The sequence below is a fragment of the Clarias gariepinus genome, chromosome 4 (assembly GCF_024256425.1).
Source record: "Clarias gariepinus isolate MV-2021 ecotype Netherlands chromosome 4, CGAR_prim_01v2, whole genome shotgun sequence".
NCBI classification, from domain to species: Eukaryota; Metazoa; Chordata; class Actinopteri; order Siluriformes; family Clariidae; genus Clarias; species Clarias gariepinus.
Genome location: NC_071103.1, coordinates 8,602,801 through 8,628,371, shown reverse-complemented (window position 1 = coordinate 8,628,371; position 25,571 = coordinate 8,602,801). Strand labels below are relative to the sequence as shown.

Sequence of the window (25,571 nt, the reverse complement as noted above, 5' to 3'; positions counted from 1 at the left end):
CGACAGTTGTAACCACAACACCACCGTGCCACCTACAAGAATATCTTGAATCATTGGAAAACATCACTGACTTTGTTGCCAGCTGAAATATTTGGCTCGTTTGGAAAACTTGAGCCTGAATGATTTGAAGAAAAAAAAAAGAGTTGGAAATCATTTATTTATTTGTTTATTTATCTATGAATCCATGGGATACTATGCGCACTCACAGACACACTTATAAAAATCAATGTAGCCTTTATACATCCTAGACTTAGTTTTAAAACATGAATGATTGTATCGGAACCTTTTATTTTTTTTCTCCGGAACCTAAAACACGCAGCCGATGTTCCCTACCGACCCTCTATTTAGTTTGGTCCTTCGTGTCTCTTCCGAAACCGGAAGTTGTAGCGTGGGCTAGCTCTGGGTGCTAACCAGCATCCCTAATGGTTGAGATAAATACATTGATAATATTTTAATTAATCCGAAATATTATAACAAATGTATCTGAATTGAATTGTGGCAATTAATTAGCTTTATTTGTTATTAGCATTAGCGGTTTACAAATATATCTCGAGCTGAGTGAAAGCTAAATAACACAAACACGTAGTGTAAATAACGTTAGGGTTATCCAGACGGTGTTTTGTAGGCTGCCTGTACGGGGAACAAGGAGACGTTTGGACTTCTGCCTGTCAGGTCAGTAACTGCATTGTTAGGTTAGTGAAGACTAAGTTTGAATTTTAAAACATGAACACTCATACTGCTGCTGCTCTCTCTCTCTCTCTCTCTCACACACACACACACACACACATCTCATTTTATACTCCATGTTTCACTCATGCTGCTGCTGCTTCTGTCATATACACACACCATATCTTTTCCTTCTTATACACATGGCATATATTTTCTACATTTTATACACCGATCAGCCATAACATTATGACCACCTGCTTGATATTGAGTAGATCTCCCATTTTGCCACCAAAACAGTGTTGGTGTTATGACACCGTTCTGTCACAACAAGGATTAACCTTTTTCTTCACTCCCCATGTGCATCAGTGAGCTTTGGCCGCCCATGACCCTGTCGCCAGTTTACTGGTTTTCCTTGCTTGGATCACTTTTGGTATGTCCTGACCACTGTACACCAGGGACGTCCTACAAGTGCTGCAGTTTTGGAGTTGCTCTGACCCATCACATCACCCATCAAAATTTGGCTCGTGTCACAGTAGCTACAGTTACAATATCTCATTACAGTGGCTCACGTAAGTGTGTGGTATGTATTAGCCAGCAAGTAATCTTATTTTTGTTTCCTGAAGTTGATGTGTTGAAAGCAGAAAATAAAATGGGCAATCATAAGAATTTAAGCGACTTTTACAAGGTTAGATGCCTTGATCAGAGCAACACCAAAACTGCAGGTCTTGTGGGATGGTCCCTGTCTGCAGTGATCAGGAAATACCAAAAGTTATCAAAGGAAGGAAAACTGGTTGAAACGGCGACAGAGTCATGGTCGGCCAAATCTCACTGATGTACATAAGGAGTGCAGGCTGGGTCGTGTTGTCCGATCGAATAGAATCACTAGTGTAGCTCAAATTGCTGAAAAGGTAAATAATGTCAGCAATTGTCAGAAAACAGCACATCACTGTTATGGTGGAAAAATGGGGGGACCAACTCAATATTAAGCGGGTGGTCATAATGTTATAGCTAATTAGTGTATATATATAGTTTTATTTTACTTTATTTTTTTAGTGCATTTTTTTTAATTCAATTATTGCAAGGAAATCTATATCTTCTTATTCTTATCTCATCTTTCCTCTTAAGCGTTTCATTGCATATCATACTGTGTATAGTAGCGTATACACAAATACACAAGACTCAACCGAGACAAATTCTAATTTGTCTTGGTTGAGTCTTATTAAATTTAGTTTTTTATCCATGTGCCTGACTCCTTACACTCTATGTGTGACAGTTTATACGTTAACGCAGCAGAATGTCGGAGTCAGGGCACAGCCAGCCCGGGATGTATGGACAGGGACGGAGGAGGCGAAGACGGAGGGAAAGGGAACCTGGGCCACCTGGCCAAAACCTCTCCGGACCGAGTCGGGATAGAGACTATGGCCCACGGGAGCGGAGGGTAGGCTTATTATTAATATTGTTATAATTTGGTGAATCAGGTGTTACAGCAGAGCATGATATTAAGACCAATAAGGTATTTTATTGCACCATGCTTTTAGGATGGGAGTGAGGAACCTTCTGGTCCACTTCTTCAGAAGACTCCTATTATTCTGGCCAAACCTCCAGGAGAAAGGGTAAGTCTGTAGGGCTTAAGCTGTGTCATCAAGTTATGATGCATCATTATTTACATTTTCAGATACCCATATACAGAGTCACTTAGATTTATCTCATTATACAACTTAGCAGTTAAGGATTTGAGGCCAACAGTGGTAGCTTGGGTTTTGAACCAAGACCTTAACCACTGAGCTATCCCTGCTCCTCTGAAAAAAAAAAAAAAATAGGTGAAATTGTAGGAAGTGAAACATTTATATGGGTGACATTCCACATACTGTACCAATGGCATGTCATGTTGCATATCACCAGACAAGATGTTTAAATCATGCCATCTCTGGCTGGTTTTATTTGTTTCTGTGTGGATGTTTGTATCCAGATAACGCATTTTGGGTGAGAAGAATGACCATATTTGCTTCTCTCACTGTTGAACAGTGTGAAAGTATATGAGGGTCAATATAGAACAGATGCGCTTGGTGACTTCATACATCAGTGGCTGGCTGTAGTATCTGTTATGATAGGGGAAGCTTTGATAATTGACAACAACAAAATCTGAGAGATCAGTACAGAACAGAATTTAATGCAACCTTATTAATGAACAATGTGCTATGCACATGCTTTAAAGGGATCTCTTTATGATTTATATCAATGTTTAGGGTTCAAGCATTTATATCTCCTGGGCTCCCAAAGAAAATGGCATATACCATCCCTTCTGTTTGCACCATCTCTTTTTAATTAATCGCAAAGTGCCATTCTTTGCCATCACCTGCAATCAATCCTAATGACACAACAGATGATTATTATTATTTTTTTTGCTGTTGAGATCAGTTGCCGGAACTGGATGCATTTTATTTTTACAAATGTTGCGAAACATTGAAGCCATTGAACCACGTTACACATGGAACCATTAACAACATTAATGCAACCACGGAGGGGGTGCGCAATCCAGCCTCTTCTTGCCAGTTCCGAGTCTGGATAAAGGGTTGTGTCAGAAAGGACATTCGACGTAAAACATTTGCCAAATCAATGATGCGAATTACAAATATTGCGCAACATTGTAGCCAATGAATTTCTGAATAAAGACGCAAATTTAAAAAACACTAAACTTCACTCATTACAGTATAGTAATGCTTCCCAAATTACTTTGTCAAAACTTGACCTATTCACAATAAATTCTGTTTATCTTATTTGTTATAACTTAAATACTCCTTTTACATTTCGCCCAATACAGTAAGTCCCAGAGTTACGAATTCCTGCAGATTTGTACAAATACACGTTGCTCACGTGTATTGTACGAATATTTTCAGAGTGTAAGTGAATGTATAAAATGTCTAAAGTCTGGTATATTGTATGTGTGGAGAAATTCAACGCTTAATTTTTTCAATGAATCAGTCAGGCAGCATGATGATAGAAAATGTCTATCCTTTAAAGCTATCCTGATGGTGAATAATCCTGATTTCAGAAAATCCTCAACAAGACAGAGTTCATAGTCCAATACAGCTCTGAGACAAAATGGCGTCTGATCTAGCGTGCAGTAAATGCCATGTTGCGTTTTCCCAGACGTCTTCCCGAGTTCCCTTTAAACGAGGTCAACTGACCCCACTGCATTACAGAGATTCTTCTGGTGATTTAGAGGCGCAGTCTCGCAAGAGCATAATACGGAACCAAAACACCAAACCTGTGTGCTTGATTCTTTTTATGCATTACAGTGTATGTTTGTGTTAAAAGTGTATAAGACTTACTTTGCCAGAATTATGAATGAATTTGACTTATGAATGTGCAACCGGAACAGAACTTGTTCGTAAGTCGAGGACATACTGTATGTTAATCTGAATGTTAGCAACCTCTACCTTTCCTATGCCAATAGTTCTCATTAATGCTTTTTCAGGCGAAGTCGAGTGCTACTGTCAGCGGTGGCCCGCTAGATAAGCCCATAATGCTGATAAAAGCCAGAGATGAAGGAGGCAAACCGGGCACTACTCCAGATGCTGCTCCTCCAGTTTCTGGCTCTGGAGCAGTAAAACTAGAAAGGGAGGGCCAGCGTCCAACACAGCCTGTATATCAGATCCAGAATCGTGGAATGGCATCAGCTGCATCTACCTGTGCAGTTGATCGTGAGTTGTTCTCAGATTCTTAGTTTTTTATTTTTGCTTCTTTTTTTAATTATTATTTTTTGCCTGGCAGGAACAAACTCTCACGAGGGAGTTTGTTTTAAACTATCTATGTCAGGTCATCTTTGTGCATTGTACAAAGGGTGTCATGTTTGCATTAATTTTCCATTGGTAGCGGTGATTGGTCAGACAAAGCTCCTCTCCCCTGAGAAGATGAAGCACAGCATTAAACTAGTGGACGACCAGATGAATTGGTGCGACAGCGCTATGGAGGTAATGGTTCATTCAAACCTGTATCACTTGAATCTGGGTAGTTGTGAGGTTTTTAATAAAGTCTAAAATCCTAAAGTTTTAAATCGAAATGTTTCTAGTTTGACATTCTTATTGACCTCTATACGTGTTTTTATGTCACTTTATTGCTAGCTGCATGTCTCTGTCTCTTAGTATCTACGTGACCAGACTGATATGCTTGTTGTGGGAGTAATTGGGCTCCAGGGGATGGGAAAGTCCACTATTATGTCTTTTCTCTCAGCCAACATGCCTGAAGAAGACCAAAGGTAAAGAAATAAAATAAAATGGCACATCATGTCATGGCTCTGTCTGTGTGACTGGTCTTTGTGTTTAAAATATAGGAATTAATGTTTGGCGTCCAAAATATGCAATCAGATTCTTTGAACAGTTGATACTGAGATATGTCTGCTCCTAGCCTTTATAAACACGCTAACCTAATGGTTGTTAATTGGTGATTTTTGAAGCTGGTAACTCTAAATGAACTTCTCTTGGTCAGAGAATGGTAAGTCTTGGTCTTGCTTTCCTGGGATGGTCTTCATGAGAGACACTTTCATCATGGTGCTTGATAGGTCTTGCAAATGCACTTGATGTAATACTGTTTTGCAAGAACTATGTATCTTAAAATAACAGGTGACTGATGTTGTTGTTACTTAATTTGAAATATTTTAAATTCTAAAAATTTAATTTCATATGTGTTCTTTCATAGCTTTGGAGTCTCTAGTATTGTTCTAGAATAAGGCAAATAAATCACAAAACAAAAACCATTTAACTAGAAGCGGTATCCAAACTTCTGACTGTACTACAGATGCAGCTGGATAGTAACAGTTAATGTCAGGCATTTTCTAGATCATTGAATGTTCTAATGTTAACAATTGTACCTTAAATGATTATAATTTTTTTTAAATCCACTGCTGAGGTACAGCAAACTTCAGCTACCACGTATTTATTTTGTTCTTGCCAAGTTTACACACCTGCTGCTTTTATTTAGAAAATAAACAATGGCAGTGCGTTCAGACATTTTCAAAGGAACCACAACAAATCCGGCTAATAATTGTATTTCACTTAGTTTAATAGAAGCCTGAAAGTTGTTCACATTTATAATGTAGTTAGCTTCATTCATCATGATTCAATAAAGCATTGATTATCTCTTGCCATTGAAAGGAAATAATCAATGTTATTCACTTCACTTGACAGTAGTGATAATGTATTGGCTGATTGGTAACTTGTTGTGTTACCACATTTTTGTGTCTTTCGGTAACTCAATACCTGATCTTTACGAGTGGAGTAACTGGCAATACTTGGTCACAGGACTGAAAATACTTACTTTGTGCCTTGTGCATTGCAGGGCGTATGTGTTCAGGGCCCAGACGCAGGAGATTAAAGAGAGGGGGGGCAACCAAACGAGTGGGATCGACTTCTACATTACACAAGAGAGAGTGATCTTCCTGGACACACAGGTTAGTCAGGGGCTCTTGTTGACTCATGGTGAAAATCAGTTACTGAGACTGGATAAGTCTTTGAGATCTGTTAGAAAGTCAAAGGCACATTAAAATGCACAGGTTGAGGTAGAATGTGTGGGGAAATGTCCTTGTACGTTTATCAGAGGTCAGTTTGACCGCCTTGAATAACTATTACCAGTTTTCTAGTATGTAAGAATAGCATTAACAAATCTTTTTCTGATGCAATTAATTTTGTCTTGCTCCTAGTAAATGTTTCAGGATGATGAACTGTTTTATATACGACCACTTTTAATAGGTACACCTGTTAGTCATGCACTTAAACAATCAGTCAATTATGTTGCAGCAGTGCGATGCATAAATTCATGTGGATACAAAGGTCAAAAGATTCTGCACTGTAGTCAGTTTTTTGGCTGACAAAAATGTGGTCTTTTGTTGTGGCACGTCTGCCGCAAGATTGCCTTTCTGCACTTTTTAGTTGTAAAAAGTGTTTAAGTTCCCATAGACTTCCTGTCAGCTCAAACTAGTTTGGTCATTCTGTCATAAGCACGGCATTTCTTCCTGCACAACTGCTCTCTATTGAGTCTGTACAAACTTTAGAGACTATTGTGCAAGAGATGGCAACATGGTGGTGTAGTGGTTAGCACTGTCGTCTTGCACCTCCAGGGTCCGGGTCTCTGTTTGCATGGCGCTTGCATGTTCTCCCTGTGCTTGGTACTCTGGTTTCCTCTTACAGTCCAAAGATATGCAGGTTAGGCTAATTGGCGTTTCCAAATCGCCTGTAGTGAGTGTGTTCCCTGCGATGGATTGGCACCCTGTCCAGGGTATACCCTGCCTCGTGCCCTAAGCCTCCTGGGATAGGCTCCAGGTCCTCGCAACCCTGAATACAAGATAAAGCGGTATAGAGGATAAGTGAGTGAGTGAGAGTGTACAGGAGATTAGTTTCTGAAATACTCCAGCAGACTGTTTCTTTTAACAATATTTTTATTATCGCAAATTATAAATATGTAGTGCATGTTTTAAGGCAATCTGAATTTACACACATTCCCAACTCCAAGCCAACCTTATTGTACATGTTTAAGAAAGGCTTGACACCAGGCTTATTTAAAGAAAGAAAAGAAGGAAAAAAAACAAAACAAAACAGACTGTTTAAGGTGAACATTACCTTAAGCCCTTTACCTTTAAATGAATGGTTTAATGCACTGTGTGCAGCCACATGATTGGCTGATTGCAAGAAATCTCAGGTGTTTGTATTAAACCTGCAAGTGGAGTGTGTTTGTATGCTGTTCTTGTGTTATTGACATGTCTTACCCCTTTTTTTAGCCAATTCTGAGTCCATCAATCTTGGATCATCTCATTAATAATGACCGCAAGTTGCCACCGGAATATAACCTACCACATACGTATGTGGAGATGCAGGTTAGTTTATAATAAATAGGAAGTATGCCTTACTTTCAACTGTTTTTACTTTTAGTAAACTTAATGTGTAAATATTTGTATGAGCACTAAAAGAGTCAACACCATAAGACATAAACTAAAAATGTTTCACAATGTGTCCCTGAATGAAGGGAGGCTCAAAATCAAAAGTACCCGTCAGTATCTGGTGTGGCCACCAGCTGCTTGAAGTACTGCAGTGCATCTCCTCCTCATGGACTGCCTATTGCGGACAGTCTGAGCAGCATGCCTAATGCACGTTCACGCGAATTAGCAGGGACCCTAGGCATCTTTCTTTGGGTGTTTTTCACAGTTGGTAGACAAATCTCTTTTAGTGTCCTGCGTTTTTAGAACTCTGACCTTAAATGCCTACTTTCTGTAAGCTGTTAAGGTCTTAACGACCTTTCCACAGGTGCATGTTAATTAATTGATTATGGTTAATTGAACATGCATGGAAAACATTGTTTAAACCCTTTATAATGAAGATCTGTAAAGTTATTTGGATTTTTACAACATTATTGTTGAAATACACAGTCCTGAAAAAGGGATGTTTCTTTTTTTGCTGAGTATATATACATAACAGGGCTCAAAAAATGTAACATTATAAAACTGAAAACTGTTCATTTAGTTCACCTTTGTGTGATTTCACCGTTTTTCAAATGTCTTTTGTTTTTCATTATTTTTTCATCAATTGTTGTATGAGATTTCTCTGAAATTGAAATATGTTTTGTGATAATGCCTTTAACTGTAAAAGCCTTAGAAACTATATTAATTGAGATCAATGTCAAACCGTATTTTTCTTCATTCCATCTTGGTTTGTCTTCAGTCTTTACAGATAGCTGCTTTTCTCTTCACTGTGTGCCATGTTGTAGTTGTAGTTCAGGACTGGTTCACAGACATCAACATCTACAGGTAAGAAGTAGTTTTTATTCTTTCATTACAGAAATGCTGTAATGCTCGTCTACTTGTGTTCATGTGTAATGTTTCAGTAATGGCATTGAAAGAGTTAATGGGCTTCTGAGTGGTGCAACAGAAGTGCGTTTGCCCTGTCATTTAGAGATTGTGAGTTTCATTCTGGAGATAGTAGATTCGGTATGGATGCTATGCCTGAACTTGCACACCAATCATAACGAAACTAACCAGTCATGGGCATCTGTAAACTCGCGCAAAGGAAAGGCGTGGATAATAACTTTTTCTCCGAGTATGTTACCCATTCCCATTCCAACAATGGATGGGCAGCAGTTCTAAAAGGTGCATATATGGCTGGCGTCAGGTGTCCCAGAGGAAGCAGGTAATAATTCCCTGGTTAGTCCCAACAAAGAGATGTGTGAAAATTGTCTATAATTAAATTAGGAAGATCAGAGGAAAAAACAAAACAACAACACAAATATTTACTGGTCAGTAATCTCCTCTATCCAACTCAAATTATCACCAGTAAATTTTTAGTTACATTTTCAAATGCTTTTTTTTACATCCGCTATTTATTTCTAATAGGTACTTTTAATAAGGACATGTACAGGGATTTTTCACAGAAATTTAAGTGTACGGACCCTTATGCTCTACCTTTTGATGATTTCCTTACTAGGAATAGGAACTTCCAGGGATATATCACGATATCTTGGTGCTAAATCGATTTTTATAAATATCCCAAATCTCTGTATTTAAAAAAAAAATATATTTTTTTTTGCTTTTTTTACAATTTGAATTGAGCATGGCAAATAATGTGCTCCTACCACACAGGAGGCTGTTCAGCCTGCCGATAGTTAAGAGTGCTCCACCTGTAGGATTATAGAGGAACAGCAACATTTTACCACCTAAAATGCACTCGCTTTCACTCACTCAATCTCTAGCACTTATCCTGTTCAGAGTGAAGGTACACTACTGTTCAAAAGTTTGGGGTCACTTTCTAACTCCATGATCGTTCTTGATCTTAATTTTTTTCTAAATTGTAAAGGAATGCTGAAGGCATCCAAAAAATGCATTAATCTCCTTTGAAAAGTTAATGGTGAGATGTGTCTGCTACATATGCTCTGTAAAGACTTCAAAACGCCTCTAATCTAAGGTGCTGTTCATTGGTCATTTTTCAGGCTGATAACTCTAAATGAACTTCTCATCTGCGGCAGAGGTAGGTTTTGGTCTCGCCCTCCTGGGATGGCCTTCATGAGAGTCTTGACGGATTTTGCAAATGCACTTGACAGTACTGTTCTTGCAAGAACTATTACAGAAAGGCTGACCTCTGTGTTTTAAAATAACAACTAACTGTTGTTTTTGTTATGTAATTACCTTATTCCATATGTGTTATTTTATAGTTTTGAAATCCCCAGTATTGTTGTAGAATGTAGAAAATGAATCACTAAACAAAAACAAAGAAATTTGCAAGTAACCCCAAACTTTTGAACAGTAGTGTAGGTCTGGAGCCTATCCTGAGCACAAGGCTTTGTACACTCTAGACAGGGTGCCAATTCTTCACAGGGCGCACACACTCACTTGCACACTGCAATTAAAAAAAAACTGTGGAAAGAAACGTGATGACACCCATCAAGCATGGTAAAAAGATGCAAACTTGGACCCCTATCCTGAATGTGCGAGGCCACAGTGCATCACACCACTGTGCCGCCTACCTAAAATACTAGCATATATAAATAAAATAATAACTTTGCAGTCAGTGTGGCAATAGATAAATTGCCATTAAATAATCGCACTACATAACTAAAAAGATTTTTGTTCCCCTGTCTTTATTGGTTATTGTGTCTATGTATATTATATAGAGAGAACACCTATACCAGGAATAATAGAGTTTGAAATTAATTATTTTCTATCGCTAATCAGGTTTCTACAAACTGCTGAGATGCTGAAGCCTTCGACTCCATCCGCCAGCCATGACAGTGTTGGTTCATCAGGACCGGATGATGGATCAGAATACTATCCTCACCTCAGTAAGTCTAGCTACATCAAGATCACTATTTTCTGTTGATATTACTGGCAAAGCCACATAAAAATAATACCACTACCAAGCCACCTAAAAATGGCTAGCTAGTTGTCTAGTTAAATGCATGAATACATTCACAAACGCATCTATCAATCTACGTGCATTTATTCAGCCACATTAGGTATCCTACGTTAGAATAGTTCTAATGCAGCACAATGTCACTGAGAACGATTCATAAAATCTCCCCGAGTGGTGTTGTACTAACGATTTCGCCTATCGTCCAGCTATTGTAAGTTTGATTGATTCCCAGATGATGCGCTAGCCTCCCGTAGCTGGGAGCCTAGACAGAGCTGATTGGCCGACTCCCTCAGAGGGGAAGAAATGGAGGCACTTGGCGCTCTCCCAAGTGGCTATAATCAATCATGGGCGTCCGTGAGCTCACGCAAATTGAAGGAGCGAATAACCCTATTTTCTGAGTGTGTTATACACTTCGCTCAAAGATGCGTGAGCAAGCAGTTTGGAGACGAGCTCATTCAGCGTCATGTGGCTCTGAGAAACCACGTTATTGTCTTTCATCATATCTAATTGGAAGCTGTAGCCTTGATGTTATTTAACTACTTCACATTTGATAAATCTAAGACTTCACTTTATTTTGTTTGGTTTGGTCAGCGCTTTTACATGCATGCAGTTGTCTGATTCTGAAATGATCACCTGTCATTCCTTCATGCTAATTAATCCAGGTAGAACAAACAACCTGTGCTGTAGTTACAGCATCGAGATATGTCACATGACCATACTGCCCAGTTTACATGTACAGTACAGTACATAGCAAACAATGGACTTCACCTGTGGACTTCACACTTGTGGACTTTATTTGTTTAACAGAAGCAAATAATGCTGCCTGTGGCTGTAAGAACACTGGCCCTGCCTGTCTGCCAAGCAGGTCTTAATTTATTTAAAAAAACTCACAGACGGGTAAATATGCAGTTGGATGGATAGATAACCCAAACTGTCACCTTTTTGTTTTGTACAATGGTTGAGAAGAGACTGTCGTAAGTTAACTGTCATAACTGCGTGTTTTGTAGTCTTTTTGCAGAACAAAGCAAGAAGGGAGGACTTCTGTCCCCGAAACCTAAAAGATATGCACATGATTGTGGACAAACTGATGGCTCATTCCCACCTAAAATATAAAGGTTTGTCTGGGAAGCTGCTTCTTCCTTGTGTATTAAGCCACAGATCTTGACTTCAGCAAAACTCTCCTTATAATGGGTGTACGAAAGTAATGTACACGCTTAGTTGAGTAAATCTTCCCCCAAAGGGGATTTTCAAAAAGGATTCAAGAGCTGGGTCTAACGTTGGCTATGTTGAGACTATGCAATTTGAATTACCTGTTTTCTATTGTTCATATTACTTCATGTTAATAAAACGTTTGCGTTACTTTCGATACACCCCTTTAAAATACAGGTGTTTTTTTTTTGTTGTTAGTTTTTGTTTTTTTACTTCTGCATTTTTAATTTCATAAGGGTGCACAGCTGAGTCGTTGATGTATAAAATAGGCTTTTTTTTTTTTCATTTATTCAGCATATGTATTTGTCACAGTTGCTTTGATCACTGACAGTGCTGATGTGGTGTTGGTGTCATTAGGCATGCTGTCCATGTTGGAGTGTAATATATTCCCTGGACTGGAGCGAGGCTACCTTGACAATGAAGTGAATCTCTTCCTTTTGCCAGTTTTGGAAAATGATGGAGATGAAGCTTTGACAAGAGCAGGTCTGAGAGACTTATGTTAGTTAATAATTGTGGAGAATGTGTCACAGTATGAGTTGTTTCTCACAAGATAACTCTTAAAACTTTCCTTTGATCTCCTCAACTAATTAAACTGGTTCCTCACCAGTTTGGTTTCTAGAAAACGTGACTGACGCAGTGCCTGTGTGTGTGTCTGTCTGTGTCACTCTTTCCCTGTGTCTGTGTGCCTGTCTGTCTGTGTGATGTTTTTTGTATACCAGGATCTGGATCTGGTCCTCTTTTCTCTCTGCTGCCTGGCTACAAGGGGCACTCGAGCTTTTCCTCTTTGGTTTCCAAACTACGTAGCCAAGTCTTGGCCATGCCTCGCAGTCAGATCTCCCACACCATCCTCACTGAGAAAAACTGGTAGGGCATTTTGAGTGTCAAACTAACAGTGAACATGAATAAAGATTTTAGGTTTCTGTCATGGCTTGATTTATGACTTAATAATGTACACTTATTTAATATTTTCCTCATTTTTTTGTTTCTCAGCAGTTTTTAATTTTGTAAATACCAATATTAGGTTACAAGAATGTGCTACTAACAGCCATTATGTCATTATTTTTACTTGCAGCTAACACAATTTAATGTTTTTAACTGTTTGAGAATTGAAAGAGTTTATCTAAATAATGCCCTACTTACTTAGATTTTACAAATAATTGTGATGCCCTGTTTTTTGATCAAGTGCTAATAGGTGCCACTCAGACATTCACTCCTTTTCATAAATCTAAAGGCAAATGTCCCTCCCGGCTTCATGTCTGAATAGTATTTATTTTTTATTTTTTATTAATGCTATGGCTTTGAGTTATTCAGACATAAATCACATTTAAAGTTAATGTTCCTCGTGACTTTGTTCAGACACACCCATGACTGTGATGGAGAGAGTCACGGTACAAACATGCCTAAGTGGCATGCAGTAACATTAAATAATATGCCCAAACACGATGATGATGTGGTGACGTAGGACGTTATGTAAAGCAGACCGGTCTATCACAACAATCTGGGAAGTGATGCTTCAGAGGCTGCAAGTCATGTTGTCAGGTTGGTCGGTTCTGCGGGTGTGCGAATGCTCTACATTTTTATCATCTTGGGTGGATAATAAACACTGAGCTTATTAAAGTTTTGTAAGGAGTTTTTCACATAGTAGCTAATTAAACAATAATAATAGTTTTAGTTTAAACAACAATAGTTTTCAGCATTACCTTGGCAGGATTTGGTCAGTGTGATCTGGGAAATCTGGCTTCCACCTAATCCCAGACATTATTCCGAACCTGATGATGTGACTGGAATTGTTTTGTTGGACAAAAACAAACACCTGTCTAGAAACTGGTCAGACCTCATATCTTTTAAACACCTCATAGCAATGTGTACCGTGACATAGTCTCTCACAGTCATGGGTTTGTCTGAAAGTATGCAATGTAAAAGTTACCATCTTCTTAGTGACAACTCATCGTTTTAATGGATTGATGACATTAGCAATGTTATGTATCCCATGACTGAATATGTAACCTGTAATTTCCTCAAAAAGTTACACCTTATGTTGCTGTAAACTCGCTTTCTGTTTACTTTTATTAATATCATTATTATTATCTTTTATGGTGTTTCTGACAGAGTAGACATTGTGCATATTAATGTATGTGGCTTGTTTATACCTGCACAGGTTCCACTATGCTGCCAGAATTTGGGATGGGGTAAAGAAATCCTCAGCGCTATCGGAGTACAGCCGCTTATTGTCATAAGCCAGACAAGAAACCAATCTGGAGAAAGTCCACCCAACTTCACTTGCACTAAGGCTTGCCAGCAGTGTTCCCTTTTAAAAACACAGTGGATCTGAGGCAGTGTCCTTTATGTTTAACTAAAACAGGGCTGGAACACTTGATGTTCAGATGACAGCTATAGCCACATGCCGTGTTGTAGCTTAAACAGGGAAATGCAGCAAGCATTCTTGATAAGAGTTTTGTACCAGTAATTTTCCAACCAGTTTTCGGACTGTCCTGGATTTGATCCATCATCCATGTTCTATTTAAATCTACAGATTTAAGGGAAAGAGCAGAACTCTGAAAAGCACTGCAATTTTTTCGTGAAGAAAAAAATCACATGAGATATAAATAACTTATTTTTTTTTAATGCACTCACTTTCATTTCACTTTCACTGCTTTAACCTGCTCAGAGTCATGGTGGAGCTAGAGCCCCTCCAGTGAAACCTAGATGTAAGGCAGGTGTAAACCCTGGATGGGGAGCCAGTCCTTTGCCTGCTTAAATGCATTTAGCCGACCCACTTACTTGGCAGGGTCTGAGGAAACAGGAGAACTTGGAAAAACCCCACATGGACATGTACAAAAATGCTGGACACACAGTAACATGAGCCCAGGATCAGACTATGGATTCTGGAGCTGTGAGGTGGCAATGCTGCCCACTGTAGTCAATGGTCAATATGCCCTCTATTTATTCACTGTCAATTAAAAATAGGATGTAACAAAAATTTGTATGGAACACAATTAGTATGTTTAATAAAACAACTTAAAAAGTATAAAAAATTGCAGTTATTAAGATGAATGTGGTATATCTGGTGCGTTATCAGTGTTGAAAGTATTGAAAACTATGTCTTTGCTGGATTGAGAGATATCAATTAAAGATATCAATTTTACAGTCTCTGATCCATTTAACTGCATTATTGTGCTGCATATAGTTATTAGATGACAGGGTTATACATTGAAGCATGTTGTTAGTAAATCTGCTAAAATAGGCTGCCTAGTAGTTAGTCAGTTAATAGCTTTTATGGGTATTAAGTGGTGTGATGTGTGCCAGGAAAACATTTCCCATGTCACTACATCACCAGCACCACCCTGAACTAGTAAAGAAAGGTTACTTGAATTCATGTGTACTCTTGATGCCAAAACTTGACCCTACCATCTGTGTGTTGCAGCAGAAATCACAACTCATCATCAAATCTTCAGCTGTTCACTTTATTATAGTGTCAGGTTCCTATTCCAGGCTGACACAAGTAGAACCTGATGTGGACTCATGCTGTTGTAGCATACACACATCAAGGTTTGATATGTTGTGTGCTCTGACAATAAATGCTTTTTTTTTTCTCGTATTTTCTATCTTTTATTCTCTTAATTACTTTCCTCTCTTATTGTCTGTACTGCTTTATCCTGTATGCAGAGTCATGGAAATGCACCGTATTTGTCACAAATATTTGAATAACCATGATTTTTTTTTACCCTCAAAACCAGTCTGGCCTCTGACATTAACAAGCCATTGCTTCTGGCAGAGCTGATGCTCACTGGATTGTTCTCCAACCATTTGTGTGATATACATTGTGCTTCTGTCACATGTTGGTTAATTGCATGAATGAAGCCTTGCTCATCGGCTATACTGCTTTATGTACTGTATACAGGGTCACGGGGACTTGGAACCTATCCGAGGAGCCTTAGGGCATGAGTTGGAGTACACGCTGATAATTTATTGCAAGGCACAAACACAAATACACGGGGCCTCACACGACGGACAATTTGGCAGTTAGATTAATCTGCAGAGTAGACAGGCTTTGGACTGTGGGGGGAACCGGAGTACCAGGAGGAAACACACCAAGCATGGGTGGGGGCCATACAAGCTCCATGCACACACAGACCTGAGACGAGAATGGAACCCGGGAACATGGAGATGTGAGGAGACAGTGCTAACCACTATACCACTGTGTTGCTTGTACAGATACACTGAACACTCATTCCTAATAAAGCAATCTGTAAGGATGCTCTGTTGTCATGGTACCCAAGTAATAAAAGGAATTTGTTGGTCCATGATTTTGTTCAGTAAATACTGCTGTACAAAGTGACCTTTATAAGGGGGGTTTCTGATAAAATCTCAGTAAACATACAAGGAAAGGTAGGTGCATATGCAATGACGTAACTCTCTGCCTCTCCCTTTCTCTCTCTTCGTCTGTTTGCGCATGCGTGTGTGCTCACTATCGATAATTCGGTCTATCCTCTAGGAAGCCTTGCTTTGTGACGTGTTTCCGGGACCGTATACGTCATCATAATGCGAAGGAAACTGTCGGACTGATGTTCGACCATAGTCCCAGTTTATCCATTAATTTTTCTGAAAAAGTGGAATCACTGCAACTTTTCTTGGACCTGACTACAAACCCGCACCATGTATGTATTTCAGTGTTTCAGCGTGTTTAATAAGTACACTCGGCGCACGAGCGCTCCACAAATAAGCGTGTTGATGGCGGTAACGGAACTGCTGGAGGAGGAAGGCGCCAAAGCACGATTGGGCGGTGCTTACGTTTGGTGGGCGGGGCAACGATTGTGATAGGAGCTCCTTGTCCGTTTGTTTGTGAATCGTTTCGTTTTAATGTTACAGAATAGACAAAAATATATAGTCATTCTACAAAAATGATGGAAAGTGCTGTCCTCTCATTTAGATATGCCGATACCAAAATAATTTAAATTAATTAACATTTAGAAAATATATATTAAGTATGTATTTTTAATCATAAAACACCTCAAAAGAAAGAACAGTACAAAGAAATGTCTTGTCTTTGATCATAAATCAAAGTGAGCCCGTATACTTTTCATCTAAAGATATGTAGAAGATAATAACATCAATATCTTATAAAAGAAACACTATTAAACACTAATAATTAATAAATACCAGTCACCACAAAGTACATCATGGCTGTTACTGTTACACAAAAAGAGTTTTATTTTGAAATACATTTGACAATTTAAAATTGTTCCTGCATCAGTGAGCACTAGGTGAAAAGGACTGGACAGAAGTAAAAGCTGTTTTAGATGTCTCTCTTTATTTGTTTAGAAATGTCATCATGTATTTTGCATTTCTATGCAAAGCTTTTAAGCTTGTCATCTGTTACTTATATTCATATTATAACTATTATACTATACATTTTTATTTATTTATAACCATCACAGATTGGACATAAAAAAATGATTACATCCAATAATTAATTGATCAATGAAATCCACGTGGAAGCCATTATATAAATGGTAAATAGTCTTATGTTTTTTTCTTCTAAATTGTCATCGGTGTTCCCGTCAGTGATGTTACCAGGAAGAGAAGCAATGCCAGTTATTTAATGTATAAAAAAAAATTAAAATGCATGATAAATCCATTTTTTTTAAGTTTCAAAGTAAATTATTGCTATAAAAGCAATTGTTCTAGGTGTGAAAGAAGAAATACATAGAGATTTTATCACCCACCTTTTCTTTGGATTGACCCACATAATTCAATTATCTTATCAATGAAGTATGTATATTCAGGCCCGTAGCCAGGGGGGGTTCGGGTGGTTCGAACGACCCACCCCCCACTGCCAAAGGTCCAGAATTTTTTGTTATTATTATTATTATTATTATTATTATTATTTTTTAGACGGATTAAAATCGTTGGCCATTATTTAAAATAACACTTTATTACAAAACAATTTACAAAAAACCCCGCGACATGTTACAAGTCTGCGCAGCAACTGACGTTTTTTAAATCTGTGAGGCGGCATCCAGCGGTCGTAATAATATCCATAATATGGGTCGAAAAAGAGCAGGAGAGACGGAAGAGAAAGCAGGCAGCAGCGTCATTATCGCAGAATATTGAACATATTGTAGCGTTTTTAACCGCTAAGAATGAACTTGGAGAGGCGAGTGAGCTTCCTCACTGCCCAATGCAAATGGCTGGGAGTATTTTATTCAGCTGGGTACATAAACAGCACTTATGAATTATTATGAATAATTGTTAAATAAAGCATAAAATAAAATAAGCCCACAAAAAATAATTTTTATCCATCCCACAGTCTTGTAAGTACATTAACTGATCATCTTTTCCCCGTAATATTTGTATATTATTATTATGAGATAATTATTGGTAATATTTTTCAAAAGCATGCACATTATGATACCAGCAGACAAGCTAATTTAGCACATGTCACTAAAATGCAGTATTTAAACCTCAAAATGAAATACAAAATGAGTAAATATTCAAATACAAAATACTGAGAAAAAAGGTCCACTTTTTTAAAAAAAGAACCCCCCCTTGCACTAGGCTGGCTACTGGCCTGATATTGAATACACCAGTGATTAAAAATTAATATATGATAAAACAGTGGGCACTGGTGGCTCAATGATAGGTGTTTCGCCTGCCATGCAGAAGGCCCGGGTTTGATTCCCAGCCAGTGCACAAACACCCTAAATGGAAGGGTTGCACCAGGAAGGGCATCCGGCTTTAAACCTGTGCCAAGTTGTTGTGCGGCCTGGATATTCCGCTGTGGTGACCCCTTGCCAGGAACAGCCGAAAGACCAACAACAACATGATATGATAAAACCGGGCATGCAGGAAGAGTACAAATGTTGTGTTATTTAAGCCTAAATTAAAAGCACACTGATACAATCCTGAAAGTTTAACATGGGCATCTATGATGATTGTGTTTGCACAGGTACAGTAGTTCCTCTCACGGAAAGTAACGGTAGAGCTTCAAATCATGATGTGAGTATATCACAGGCATTGTAACAGTAGCGAAAATGGGTATGTCAGGCCAAGCTCAGGGCTACTGAGACCAGACTACGACACGTCTACAGCGACGGCTTAGATGATAGGCCAAAATAAGAGCTGCAGAAACATTGGAGCAGCGTGAGAAGTATAGCGAGTTGACCGCACACAGCAAGTTGATATTGTAATATAATATTTGAGGCTGAAGAGAGAGCAATTTACTGCGTAGCAAATGTTTTCACCTATGTAACTCAGGGAAAAATCAGGGAAAAAAATTTAATATATAAATATCTTCTTAAAGGCACAGTAAAAAAAAGCAGGTTTTATCATAAATGTTTATGGTAACATAAATAAAATGTTGCAGTGCATACAATAAACTTAAAAACCGAACTGATGTTAATTTTTAGAAAAACTGGATTGAATTAAGCGACGGCCTGGCGCATGTGCAGTGCTAACCGGAACTTGTGTCTTAGTTGGCTTAAATTAAACAAGGTACTCATGCGCTCATCTTAACAGAAGAGATGGTCTTCAAAAAAAAAAAAAAAAAAAAAAAAAACAGTGACAATGAATTATATGGAAGGATTAAATGTAAAAGTACAGATGGCGAGTACATATACCTATTTTAAAGCACACAACTTGATGACATTGAGTCCTTTGGACATTTTGATTAGCTTGATAAAAAAGTTGACAAATGTGTCGTATTGTTTTGTAAAACTTCACACTCCATCGTTTGTTCCTTTTTTCTTCGATGAGGGTTTATTGGCGAGGACTTTATCGGTTTAGGGACAACTTTTACAACTTTAGTTTTTCTTGAATGTCACTGCAATAGTTGACTTAAATTGATCACGTTGCTAAACAAAATACATTTCGACAGTAAATAGATTGCTGTTTTTTAATCATTTGTTATATGCAGTTATGTATGAGTGTGTAATTTTGAACAGCTGAAGCGGTGCTGTTGCCATGGAGATTGCCTGTACGGAGATGACAAGAGCAGTGGCTGGTGCTAAACGACAGCGAGAAGAACACAGAGTTAACAAACGAAATGAAGTAAGCTGCTTGCGTGCAACTTTTGCTCAAACTGAGCAATAAAAATATCAGCGTTTTATTTATTTCTCAAAAAAAAAAATGTTTTGTGCTTAATTGCGAGATGTGCTTTGGCCAAATATTGAATCGATGCGGCATTTACACAAGAACAGGCACTTTAACTTGTAAATAATATAGCCTTGTTACTAATAAATGTTGATAATGTTAACTGTCTTGTTGTGATTGTTTGGTTTTAGTGCACAATGACCTGGAATGTACCAAAGCTAGATGTCTGTAAAGAGGAGGAGGGTGTTTCGGGAGAATCCACTGGTGATGTGTGTGTCCTGTGTGGGGGGCACTTCGCTTTTCCAACTCACCAGACTGAGCATGTGGATGAGGTCTGCTGCCACTTGTGCCAGGTGAAATTCTCCCAGAAGAACTTGCTGGCCTTGCACTTGAAAAACGCACACCCTAAGTCCTGTATGCTCTGTACAATGTGTACTGTACACATGGGACAAAACCTAACAAAGGACCAGAATGTGGAGAGTAACGTGACCCAGAATAAGAATAAATTTCTTCTGGATGAAGAAATGGACGAGGTTGTTGGAAGGATGAATGAAACAGAAGAAAACAGCATTACCAACAGTACAGAAGATTATAAGACAATCAGTTTACATGATCATTCATATGCCTCCAGTCCAACATGCAGGTCTATCAGGGAAACTCAAAATAATGTTGTTATGTACACGAGCAGTGAAAATGTGCTTGTTTTTGTTAATGAAACAGACAAGACATCCCCTAAAGGCTCATATACTAAAAGTGACCAGCAGAGGACGTCAGTGGATGATCGGACAGTGTGCAGTGGCATACATGACCATAATTACTTTTCCATTCAAAACCTTGCAAATCACATGCTTCCCCATAAGACATTACCTTCTCCAAACAATGTGATAAACTCTATCAATAAAGACATAGACGTGTGTAATAGTAAAGCAGAGACCACATTGTCCCCTAAGGACCCATCATGTACTCTAAGTGATCTGGATCAGATAGGGGAGGATGAGCTGGTGTGCATGGGCTTGCTCGACCATACATACTTCTTTAGACCAAGGCTTTCAAATCACACTGTTCTCTCTAAGCAAGTACCTTCACATAACACATTCAGGTTAAGCACACACAAAAAAGAAATGTGGAAAAACCAAGACAACAGCAATAGAGTGACTGTGACTGATCAAGAATCTTCTCAGTGGACTAGTGGAGCTATGTTGGAATCATTACAGTTGAAGTGTAATAAAAAACAGATTCAAGAAGATGTAGTAGGAGAATATGAGGTCATTATTCAAGGAAGTGACCATGAAGACAGTGACACTTTATCCGCAGATGATTTGGCATACATCTCTGACGATGATCTGGACTCTGATACAGATTCTTGCACTTCTTACACTTCTTGCACGAACAGTTATGCTGGCACTTTGGGCAAAGGTTGTACAAGTGAAAGTTGGAGTGCTTGTCAGAAACTAAACTGTGAAAACACAAATCCGAAATCGCCTTCCCCTGTGGATTATAAGAATCCAAACCCTGCACCCAATTTAAATAAAGACCTACGAATCTGGTCTAGCTGTGGCCTCCACAAAGTCCACACAAAAGGGTTTACCGAGCGGAGCACAAGCACACAGCCTTTTATTTGTTCTCTGTGTGAAATTTTGTTTAGTACTAAAGAAATGCTACTAAACCATCAAGAGAAGAAGCACATTTTGCCCACATATATGTGTGTAAGTTGCCTGGAACAATCTCCCACCCAGGAAACGTTCATGCAACATGTTTGTAGCAAGTCAAAGGAATCATTAACCCCATCCATCAGCTCAAACAATGCAAAAGATTTGGCGGGTATGATTCTGGACGTTGTACCCTCATCTGCTGCTGCTGCAGAGTCTTCTAAGCAAGCCCTCAGCACTCCAAATGTCAGCATTATTGATACAGCTCAGAATAAGAATCCTTGTACTGTGTTGAATTCCACATCGCATTCATCGCCCACCAGTCAAAGCACCTCTACCACCCAGAAGCTCCCAGTACAGGTCACGGCCACTGGGTCATCAAGTTGTGCCCAGAAAGTGGTGACAGGTTTAGTCAATGGAAACCAAGGACAAGATAAGTTGCCTATTTTTACAGTTAATCAGAAACAAATTGGACAGGTGCAAGTTTTAAGACCATTGCCCTCCAAAGTGGTGACTCAAACTCGGTCTCCTTCTTCCCCCATTCTCCTTACATCCCAATGTCAAGGACAAAAGGCACATCAAATTGGACAGGTGCAGGTTTTAAGTCAGTTGCAGGCCAAAGTTGCGACCCAACCTCCTTCTCCTTCTTCTACTACCCAGATCCTTTCATCCCAGGGTCGAGGTGGACAGGTACAGGATTTAAGTCCATTGCCGGTCAAAGTGGTGACTTTCTCCTCTTCTTTTTCCACTACTACTGGAGCTACTCCGATCGTCCTTTCATCCCAGGGCCAAGGACAAGTTCCACCCATTTCTAAATTTATTCAGGAACAAATCAAACAGGTACAGGTTTTAAGTAAGTTGCAGGCCAAAGTGGCGTCCCAACCTCCTTCTTTTACTACCCAGATCCTTTCATCCCAGGGTCGAGTCAAAATTCCACCTGTTTCTACAGTTACTCAGAAACAATTTGGACAGGTGCAGGATTCAAGTCCATTGCAGGTCAGAGTGGTGACAAAAACTACTGCTTCTTCCACTATTACTCCTACTACTACTGGAGCTACTCCGATCGTCCTTTCACCTCAGGGCCAAGGACAAGTTCCACCCATTTCTAAATTTCTTCAAGAACAAACCGGACATGTGCAGGGTTTAAGTTCGTTGCATCCAAAAGTGCTTAGTCAACCTTCTTCTTTTGTTTCTAGTACCCAGATCCCTCGTTCATCCCAGGGTCACAGAAAAATGCCACATAAAATTAGAGAGGTACAGGTTTTAGGTCAGTTGCAGGCCAAAGTGGAGATCCAACCTCCTTCTCCTTCTCCTTCTTCAACTACCCAGATCCTTTCATCCCAGGGTCGAGTCAAAATGCCACCCGTTTCTATAGTTACTCAGAAACAATTTGGACAGGTGCAGGATTCAAGTCCATTGCAGGTCAAAGTGGTGACAAAAACTACTGCTTCTTCCACTACTACTCCTACTACTACTGGAGCTACTCCGATCGTCCTTTCACCTCAGGGCCAAGGACAAGTTCCACCCATTTCTAAAGTTCTTCAAGAACAAACCGGACATGTGCAGGTTTTAAGTTCGTTGCATCCAAAAGTGCTAAGTCAACCTTCTTCTTTTGTTTCTAGTACCCAGATCCTTCGTTCATCCCAGGGTCACAGAAAAATGCCACATAAAATTAGAGAGGTACAGGTTTTAGGTCAGTTGCAGGCCAAAGTGGAGATCCAACCTCCTTCTCCTTCTCCTTCTTCAACTACCCAGATCCTTTCATCCCAGGGTCGAGTCAAAATGCCACCCGTTTCTACAGTTACTCAGAAACAATTTGGACAGGTGCAGGATTCAAGTCCATTGCAGGTCAAAGTGGTGACAAAAACTACTGCTTCTTCCACTACTACTCCTACTACTACTGGAGCTACTCCGATCGTCCTTTCACCTCAGGGCCAAGGACAAGTTCCACCCATTTCTAAAGTTCTTCAAGAACAAACCGGACATGTGCAGGTTTTAAGTTCGTTGCATCCAAAAGTGCTGAGTCAACCTTCTTCTTTTGTTTCTAGTACCCAGATCCCTCGTTCATCCCAGGGTCACAGAAAAATGCCACATAAAATTAGAGAGGTACAGGTTTTAGGTCAGTTGCAGGCCAAAGTGGAGATCCAACCTCCTTCTCCTTCTTCAACTACCCAGATCCTTTCATCCCAGGGTCGAGTCGAAATGCCACCCATTTCTACAGTTACTCAGAAACAATTTGGACAGGTGCGGGATTTAAAAACTACTTCTTCTTCTTCATCATCTTCTTCCACTACTACTCCTACTACTACTGCTACTACTCAGATCCTATGTTCATCCCAGGGCCATGGAAAAGTTCCACCCATTTCTAAATTTACTCATGAACAAAACAGACCTTTGCAGGTTTTACATTCGTTGCAGCCCAAAGTGGTGACTCAGACTCCTCCTTTAGTTCATAATACCCAGATCCTCCATTCATCCCAGGACCATAGACAGATGACTCCAATTTCTACAGTTACTCATATTGAAAGTGCACAGGTGCAGGATTTAACTCCACTGCACACTTCGACAAGTAGTGCTAAGTTGCCCGCGAGTAAGGTCTTGCCTCAGCAGCGTCCATCATTTGGAATACACTTACCTCATCCTTTTCAATCTTCAGTCTCTAACTCTGTGTCTGTCCCATCAAAAACAAGCCAACTATCTAAATCCAACGTGCCCTTGCTGGATATTTGTAAGTCTTCTCTATCTACCCCAATCATTACTTCATCCCAGGAGCCTTTAAAAATAGTGGCTATGTTTATGAACCAGAGCAGAGAGTTGGCCCTGCAGAAGCGCTTGTGCCAGAGTTGGCGATCCAAGGCTGTATTCCCATGCCGCCAGTGTGGCGCTGTGTCACGCCAGTTCTCATTGGGTGTGCGCCACCGCTACCAGCACCGTGGGCCACGCCTCCACAGATGCCAGTGTGGCCGAGCCTTTGAGCAGCTCATGCACCTGCTGCGTCATCAGGTTCAACATGCCGAGGCTACGCGCTATGTCTGTGCTACCTGTGGCCAGATGTTCTGTGGTACACAGCAGCTGGCCTGTCATAGGCCCCTATTTAGGATCACCGCCTCTAAAAGGGAAAAACAAACAAATAAGAAGTGCAGAAACACTTTTCAGTGCTACTGTGGACGTTCTTTTATGAGACCTGCCGCCTTATTGTGGCACATGTTAAAAAACCCAAAAGACCGCAAACCACACTTAAAGAGTTTCAGGATTTCTTGAGTTTGTTGAAATTAAAGTTTTAAAGTGAAATGTCACATTTGCAAAAGGAAAAGTCACTAAACTACTAGATAAGTTTTTTTTTTTTTTTTTTAACTGTAAAACTCCCCATGAACTCCCCATGATGTTGCAGTAAATAATGATATGAGTTATGGTGGCAAGTCTTTCTCAATGTCCACAAATTCCTAGAAAGCATTTTATATGAAACTGATTGCTTCTAAATGTGGTATTTGCTGTTGGGATTCAGTTTCTGGGCTGGATATTTTTTTATTTATTTTTTTTTTTAGCATTCATTAGGCATCTGTATTTTGCATGGAGAGATTTTTTTTTTTTGATATCTTTCTAGAGGCATGTATTAGACCAGTAAGGTATACGACTCTTTAGTCAGTGCTCTCTGACCACACCACTATGCCTATAAAAAAATTTGGTTCTCAGGTTTATGCCTGTAAAGAGACCATTAAAGACTGTATGTAGAATCTGGCAACAGGGCTCTCTAGTAACCCTTATAGGAAGATGTGCTTTAACTATCCAACCTCTAGGGAACCTTTTTTATCTGAATGTGTATCATAGTGTAGACACTAAGTGAAAGCATGCTAAAGCAAGCCAATGCAGCCTACTGCACAAATCAATTTCATATGAAACATTTTTAACTGCCTTTGGTTTCAGAATTAATGAGTTGGCAGACTTGTGAGAACGCAGTGGATATATTTGCCCATCAGAGGGCACTACTTTCTAATGAAACATCAGAATCGCATCTCCTGTGGAGAACCCTACCTCAGTTTTAGTAATTATGATTTTTTTCCCG

General features: G+C 39.4%; 2 protein-coding genes across 2 annotated transcripts; both read left to right on the top strand.

Moving 5' to 3' along the window:
- The first annotated feature begins 376 nt into the window (after positions 1–376).
- smg9 (SMG9 nonsense mediated mRNA decay factor) lies at positions 377–14,913 on the top strand. Its single transcript, XM_053493578.1, has 14 exons — positions 377–672; positions 1,943–2,107; positions 2,208–2,282; positions 4,148–4,373; positions 4,546–4,643; positions 4,815–4,927; positions 6,007–6,118; positions 7,442–7,537; positions 8,379–8,464; positions 10,382–10,488; positions 11,567–11,674; positions 12,126–12,251; positions 12,488–12,632; positions 13,927–14,913. Exons 2-14 carry the CDS (start codon positions 1,964–1,966, stop codon positions 14,003–14,005), a joined length of 1,515 nt encoding a protein of 504 aa, XP_053349553.1. The 5' UTR covers positions 377–672; positions 1,943–1,963; the 3' UTR covers positions 14,006–14,913.
- A 1,404-nt stretch (positions 14,914–16,317) lies between these two features.
- Positions 16,318–25,029, top strand: si:dkey-79d12.4 (uncharacterized). Its single transcript, XM_053493870.1, has 3 exons — positions 16,318–16,426; positions 19,712–19,817; positions 20,051–25,029. Exons 2-3 carry the CDS (start codon positions 19,731–19,733, stop codon positions 24,767–24,769), a joined length of 4,806 nt encoding a protein of 1,601 aa, XP_053349845.1. The 5' UTR covers positions 16,318–16,426; positions 19,712–19,730; the 3' UTR covers positions 24,770–25,029.
- The last annotated feature ends 542 nt before the right edge of the window (positions 25,030–25,571 follow it).